General features: G+C 45.4%; 1 protein-coding gene across 1 annotated transcript; it reads right to left on the bottom strand.

Annotated features, from left to right (window-relative positions):
* Positions 1–1,201: 1,201 nt before the first annotated feature.
* On the bottom strand, positions 1,202–6,220 carry spry2 (sprouty RTK signaling antagonist 2). Its single transcript, XM_053417495.1, has 2 exons — positions 5,777–6,220; positions 1,202–3,155 (listed from the first exon to the last, which is right to left on the bottom strand). Exon 2 carries the CDS (start codon positions 3,105–3,107, stop codon positions 2,085–2,087), a length of 1,023 nt encoding a protein of 340 aa, XP_053273470.1. The 5' UTR covers positions 3,108–3,155; positions 5,777–6,220; the 3' UTR covers positions 1,202–2,084.
* Between the last annotated feature and the right edge of the window lie 1,654 nt (positions 6,221–7,874).

Below are 7,874 nucleotides of genomic sequence, written 5' to 3'. Positions count from 1 at the left end.
AGCAACAGCCATCCCCTCCTCCGCCAGTCGAGGGCTATGGGTTGAATAACAAACAAGTGGGCGCAGGTTGGGCCTGGCCACGTCAATCACGCTCTCCGAATGCGCACTGCGCCGCAGACACGTCCGTATGCTGTCAACAAGTGTCAGGGCTTATGTTTCAGGCTTATGCTTCGCCTTCAGGGACATTCAAAACCAGAGGAATTCCTGAACAGACCTTTGATTAGAAAAAGAAAAAAGCATGGAAGGCAAAAAAACGTGAGTGAACCGAGTGACTGTAGGCTGCGGAGGAACGTGTGTGAAACCAGAAGGCTTACCCGAGTACATATTTGTAAAAAAAAGACACGAGGGGCATTTGATTTATGAAATGAAAAATAAGTGGAAGAACCATGTTTGAGGGTATATAATTTCCTGGATTGTAAACGTGCACATACAAACTAAAAGTATCTTAAAGAGGGGCTGCACTAAACACATGAGACCAACGCTATATCTGAGTCAGATGCCCCAGACATTTTACAGAACTATACCTGCCGGCTTAGTGGCAGAAACTTGGACTATGGGCAGAAAAGGTCTCTGGTTCGACTCCACGGAGAAACAACAAAAAAACGAACCTGGATTGATATGTCCAAAAATCCAAGAGGATTCTCCCTACCCTGTCTAGTGCCCCTGAGCAAGGCACCTTACTCCCCCAACATTTCCTCCGCAGGCACATTACATGGTCGCTCACTGCTGTGTGTCCTGCACCAGATGGGTCAAAAGCAGAGGTTCAATTTCCCTACCTGCATGAGTGTGCATGTCTGTGCATGTGTTTGGGACAGATAAATGTATCTTAATCTAATAAAATGTCAGACTGAGAATACAGCAGGGAAATGTGCTTGTTGATGACGGTTCAATACAGCGACAAAAGACGTCAACTTAAAGAGATTTAAGATTCTACATTTAAACGTCATATCCTGCCTCCTGCCATCCCTCACCCGGACAGCTTCCTGTTGTTGTGAACCTGCTGTTTTATGCACGAGCGACACAAACTCCAGAAAAGGTCTGGACACAATTTTCAAAAACATTTTCTGGAGTTCAAGTGTGAGAACAGCCTTAAAGACGGGGGCATGGTGAACATTGATCGGTCACACAGATGTTTAAATCTCACCGCAAACACAAAAAGCAGTAAAATAGAGACAATGCAGAGGAAAAACAAAACAATCCATCAGACTTCAAGGTTGTTTAATTTCAAACGTTAATATATTTTGTCTTCTAATTCATAGTGAACTATTCATCCAGCTTTGACTCTCCTACAGGTCCCCTCCAATCGGCAGCGACTACACAACAGCCCCCGAGACAGGCGACACGTTTAACAATGCTCAAAATAAATATTTTTCATTATAAAATAATAAACCTTCAAATAAATATATACTTTTTTTAAACTTTACACTAAGCAAATGTTGGAATTAGAAAATATTTTTTTCATAAAAGGTCACTGTACAATTTACAAGATTTTTTCCTTTGTAAATTATATATAACAATTGATTGACATACATTCCAGTGAATGTAAAAAACAATGAATGAAGTTAACTGATTCATATAAATGTGAATTTATCAAGGTGCCTGTGGTATGGCAGAAAACTTTTCACAGTTGAAGTATTATTATATGTACAAAAATAAAACATCTGTCAAACGCGTATTCTAATGTACAAACCCTTTGAATTACTACTTTACATACAGTTAGTAACAGGAGCCTGTTCTTAGCATATAAATTGTATTAAATGTTAAAAAAAGGCTATTCATCTGGACTCTACCAAATGAAGGGACTATTTTTTCAGGACAAAACAGTAGTTGAATGTGTCTTCATACCTTTAAACATGTGGAGCGCTTATTTTGGTTCAACATTCAGGTGAAGCTCATAATGCTGGGAGCCAAGTGAACACACCTGCGGAACAGACCTGGCAGGCGAAAACAACAAACGCGACAGCATCTCTCGATTCGGAAAGCAAACCGCTTTTCCGCAACAGACCTACGGGGACAAAACTAACAGTTCAGTCAACGCGGAGTCCTCCCGTCCTTCTGCATTGCGACACACGTAGAAACCTCGTCTACGTCGCCTCGCGGTTGCCGGGGTTTGTGTCCTTGCACCGGCAGCCGGGTCGAGCGACTCGGTCGTGGCAGCCCTGGCACGCGGCGACACAACATCTGGCCGGGAGGTAGCAGAGCAGACAGGGGAAGAGCACGGCGAGCAGCGACACGGTGGTCCAGCGCACGCAGCAGTGCGACTGGGAGCACGAGAAGGGCTTGTCGGCGCACGTGTCCTCGTCGTCGCTGGAGCAGTGGTAGAAGAGGCCCTTGACGCAGCATATGCACGTCCCGTACTCCACCGCGCTCTGCGCCGAGCACACGCACCGCCGGCCGCACATCCAGCAGGAGGGAAGCACCCGCGGGCGAGTGCACTCCGGACACTGGCAGCGGCCGCAGCTCTCGCACTTGCTGGAGTGTTTGCCGGGAGCTTTGCAGCCCGCCCGGCCCGGCACGGCAGTCACCGCGACGGGTTCCGCGTTCAGGGGTTTCAACTCCTCTGGATTCAGCTCTTCGCGTTTGGGCTGGGTTCGGATGATGTGGTCCCCGAGTGCTGGGCCGCCGATGAGCCTCTGGCCGGAAGAAGCGCTCCCGATGCTGGTCCTGGTGTTACTCTGGGAGTCCTCTGCACTGGAGGAGCGCAGTATGCCGTCCTCCCCGTAGGAGAGGGAGGTGTGCGTGTTCCCATGCTGTGTCAATGAAGGCAGGTTGCGGAGATTGTTGGTCTCCTGCAGCCCGCTTGTCCTCGAAACAGGCGATGACCCACGGTCGCTCTTCTGCTGTCTTTGCTGAGAGGCCGGAGACACCTGGGCAACCGTGGGCCCGTCGGTGTACTCATTACAACTCCCAGTTATCCGAATCTGATCCAGAGGCAGCACTGCTGGAGTAAGGGATGCCTGGTTGCTGTTCAGCCCAGGATCGGGCGGACCATCGCGCGCTTGCGGTCTCCCTTCGTCATGCGGCGTGCCCGCCGACCTCGTTGATGCCGGTGACTGTCCGCGGTGTCCACCTCCCCCGTCGCTGCCGTTTTGACTTCTGGAATCCATCTCGGGACTGAAGGGCCACTCTGGCTGGCAAGGGACACATCTGAAGTCCTGGTAAAAGACACAGACAAGTTTATATCTGTCCGTTACAAGCCATGCAAATGATGCCATGCAAATCATAACTGATATCCGTACGAGCACCACTATGGAAATATGGATGATCACACATCACATTGTTGGGGACAGAGATGGGTGTGTTTGATTACAGAGTTGAGGGCAGTAGAGACGGGCGGCTGGGCCTTCATAATCATCTTTTGAGAGTTCCTTTCATTGAACTCCAACAGTAAGTTTGTGTTCACTAGGAACCAAATTTGTTTAGTCAAAGCTGTTGCATGTTTATGTTTAAAAACAAACAATTAATTTATTCCTGAGTGCAAACTTCCTGTTTCCTCTCAGGTACTGTATGACATGACGTCTGATCTGAAACCTAAATCAAATGAACCAAAGAGCTCAAAACAGGCCTTTGTTTTCCTAATATGCCCTTAAATACTTATTTTTAGTTTATTGGTAACCAAATATCCACCTGTTCACTAAAATAAACACCCGTTAAGTTGAATACGTCTACTGTGGTGGACATTTTCCATGATCATTTACTGTTATTTAACTGGATTAGAGCCAAATTAATCCTTAGCCAATCTCGATAATACCATCTTTCTAGTTCCTGCTTCTCAATTGAGAGAAATTCTTTTTTTCATCATACATCGCTGTAAAGTGAATATTATAGTTTCTTCTTTTTGTTTACTGCTAGTGGGATAACAGCAGAAATCTGAGAGAATCAGGGTCAGGCATAACACAGAAAGTTGAACAAATATTATTAAGCTAAATTTCTTGAGGAATCTATACGGGAACTCCTCCCCCCTCGTCTGCAGTAAACCCTAAGATCAGTTATCATCTCAGTCATTCATCATTGGGAAAGCGTGAGGTTTAGCATTTTGCACTGTCACTCTGCGTTAATCCAACATATTCAAATTGTTCGGCCTTGTTTTCATCAACACGTCGCACCAGAGTAAAGAAACTGTCAGCGGTTGCCTTAATTCTTATTCCTTTGCGCTAATTAGCTTTCAAATGCCTTCTTTTTGGGGGGGGGGGGGGAGTGACGACTCCCCCCGCTCTTCCCCTTTCAGTGACAATACAGGAAGGGCTTTTGTTTGTTGCCTGACAAATGGCCTGTGGCAACCTTCGCCATTCTAAACACATTTACATAGTGACACTCTTGAAAAGAAGATGAGTGACAAGATAAAAAAAGAAGAAGTCTGGAGCCTGAAAGGGGGGGGGGGGGGGCTGTGTCTATGTAAAGTGTGAGCGATGCCCCCGAGGAGGCTCCCAGTGAGCATGCACCGGTGCTTCTTTGGGATTTATAAGCTTTTTTTCTGCTCCAGATGAAGGGCTAGCGAGGTAACACCTATTAGTTAGGAGGAAGGGGTGTGTGTGTGTGGGGGGGGGGGGGGTGGAAGGCTACAGACCCTCATCTCCTTACAGGGCCTGTGAGCAGGCCGTGTTGGCCACAGTGGGTGGGCCGGCGGAGGTACACTGGAGCCAACTAATGACACGTTGGGAGATTGTCGGAAAAACCAAGGTGTTGCACACAAAAGATGAAAGGCGACACGGCCGTGGCCGAAGTGTGGAGTCGAATCCAACGAGTCGTTTTGTCTGTGGTGTAAAGTTTTCAGAGCGTGATCTTAAAAATAATCTGAATACACAGGGGCTGGGTTATTCAACGATTACTATCACAATAGTTGCATGTTTTATATTTATTACGAGTTGCAAAATCGAAAAAATATCAGGGTGGGAAATCACAATATCATTTACATCAAAGGCAATATAAAAAAAGTTAGGCTGTATTGTAATTGTGCAAGCTCAGTTAGGCAGTAGTGCAAGTGTATGATCTCCTCAACCACAACATTTACCCCGAGGCCAAAATCTGCCTTACATCTTCAAAGGAATTGTGTTACGACAGTTAACGTGATATTTGTCGATAAAGACTGAGACAACATTCATTTATTTCGAAAAACATTTTGGGCCCTATGACCCGGCCCTAGACACAACATAAGGTTGAACCAAAATAGTCCACTTTTGTCTTCAGATACACGTTTTATAGGGTTTTTAGACGACACATTTAGTTTTTAAACATCGTAGGAGTCCTAAAGTGACACTGAGTTCGATAATTACTGGTATTGTCTAAACATTTTAAGCCATATCTCTGAGTGTTGTTATATAGTTACAAGTTGTATTGTCCCCTAATGCTTTGGATGGTGCACATATGAGAGTCATGTAGTAGATGGTGCACATGGGAGGAAAAAGGACTACAGGGAAGGTGACTGCACGCGAGAGCAAACACAGGTGCCACCTAGGACCCCGTCTACTTCCTAATAAAGCAGACAGCCAGCCAGTGTTATAAACAGTGAAATCAGTTATTAGACTGAGCCCGGTGGGAGGCACACGGCTTTACACTACACCTGTCTTTACCGGAGGAAGCTTTCAACTTAACAGTGGCCACAAATGAGAAGGTTTACAAGTTGTCTACGGGGACATCCGATGTTTTAGAGGGAAAGCCACAACGTATTTACGCAGCGTAAAAGTGCGGGCAAAGGACCTAGAAGCCGATCTTTAACGCAACTTAAAACGGCGAGTTTTCCAAGAAGTTAGTTGGGGGGGGGGGGGGGGACACTCACCGTGCTTCCGACGCTTTAGCCCCCGTGCAGGTGAAATAAATCCAAAAGTGAGAGGCGGCGTGTTCCCTCACATCGACGGCTCAGCGGGTAAACTCCATGGAGAACAGTGTCCAGGCGGCCGGGGCGCGTGTTGTGTTTTGCTTTTCGGTAAAAGCGACGCAAAACAAAATCGCACGTAAAAATCCCCTGCGCAAGGAGGCACGAGGCGTTCGAAACGGGTCGAGGAGTTTTGGAGCGCACGCGTACAACTTTTCTCCTGCAGGAGGGAGAGCGGTACAAGTTCAGCTCCGGTGGGGTTTTTTAAATCGCTGGGTGGTTTTTCACCCGTGAGGCTCCGAAGAGTTGAAAGTAGCTTTACCCGTGTGTGAGCTGGGTATGTTTTTGTTTTTTTTTTCGGCTCTTTCCGGAGAGGAGGTCGGGATTTGGGCTGTAAATGGCGTCAAGCTGCAGAGAAGGAGGGGGGAACACTGCGCTTGTTGTTGCAGCGGATATCTCGCATCCGGTGCGCCGCCATTGGCTGCTGGGGAGCGGCCATTCACACCCAGCCGGGTCAATGGCACCGCTGCTGGGCAGACACCGAGTTACTCGTCTTATCTTCTTGAATCGGGTTTTTACAAATCACCAAACTCAAGTCACAATCCAATCCAAAAATATCAATACACTTGGTAAGACAAGACAGAAGAATAAGAAAAAAGGCCATTCATAGAAATATCATTGTAAATGTATAGGTGTAAGGTACATAGTTATTTGTACTTCACTTTAGTATCTCCATTTTAAATCGATTTATACTTCTTCACCACTGTGGAAAGGGCAATGTACTTTAAACTCCATTACATTTATCTGAGGAATGCAGTTTTTTAACATTCAAATAGATCTATAATCCATAAAGTGGAGTGTACTATCTCCACATTGATCAAATACAACCCTAAAGTGCCCCCTATATGTTAACATATTTCTGTTTTGCAGATTTATGACAGGGACTCAACATTGACACACTACATTGACTGTGTGTATATATCATAATGACAATAAATTAACTGTTACTTCACTTAGATAATACTTTTACTCATCATCCGTCACACTTATTTACTTTTAGGAATTTTACTGCAAAGTATTTTCACTTTGCAGTGTTGTTGCTTTACGTTAAAGTGGAGAAACTGGCAATAACTTGATAACTTAAAGAAAAAACGAATACGTTTTGAGCATTTTATATAGAAAATAATATATGTACTTGTACTCATTTAATTTGGTTTAATTGAATTTGTGATCTGGGACAGTGCAATTCTAAGAAAAAGTGACCAAGATGAGACAGGAGATGAAACAAAATAAGGTCAAAATAACACGACCTGAGTGGTTTTAGTGAAAGTACAACGTGGGGTCAAAGGTCACAGGAGTAGATTCACATGCATATTTTACTACAGGGCAGAGTGTGAATCATACTGGGCATCAACAAACATTTAAACCACTTTGAATTGAAGCTCAATGCCATTAGAGCTTCAAACAATCTATGAAGAGTGATACCACTAATTAAAAAAGCCCATATCCTCTAGGCTGGAGTCAATAACTGTAGAGCAGCGCCCCCGCGTGGACTTTCTTCAACACTGCAGGTTACAATCAACAGATAATTCAAATCTAGTCTAAATAAACAGATTATCACTGAAATCGGTTGAAATGTCACTTTCTGTGAAGTTTCTTAATGATACCTATAATAACTATGATAACCCGAGGCCATGTTAGTGCTTGAGAGTGTTTCACTCCCACGCACAAGAGGCCGGGAGGGGACGTGACACAACAGCATATGGGACAGGCAGCAGAAAAAAGTCAGGTCGCTCACCCACACAGCTTTAAGGTCAGGATCCAAGACAGGATGCTCTGGAAACCACTTCCAGAGCATCGCTGAAGATGTGTGCTGAAGGGTCTCCCGCACGCCGCTCCCTCCGCTTCAGTAATAGAGTGTCTGATCAATTCCAGACTGAATAATACAGGGAGACGTCACTTTAATGAGCTGAGGGAACCACTTGGCAAATCAACCCGGATCCGGGGTCAGGAGGCTTTCAGGATTTCCCCTCTGTCTTTGAGCTACTCGTCTTCGTTTCAT

The sequence above is a fragment of the Pleuronectes platessa genome, chromosome 24 (assembly GCF_947347685.1).
Source record: "Pleuronectes platessa chromosome 24, fPlePla1.1, whole genome shotgun sequence".
Classification (NCBI taxonomy): Eukaryota; Metazoa; Chordata; class Actinopteri; order Pleuronectiformes; family Pleuronectidae; genus Pleuronectes; species Pleuronectes platessa.
Note: the sequence above shows the minus strand (reverse complement) of the source record. Positions and strands in the feature narration are given on the sequence as shown.

Coding starts and splice junctions, on each gene's coding strand:
- spry2 (XM_053417495.1), bottom strand. CDS start 3,107: ATGGATTCCAGAAGTCAAAACGGCAGCGACGGGGGAGGTGGACACCGC.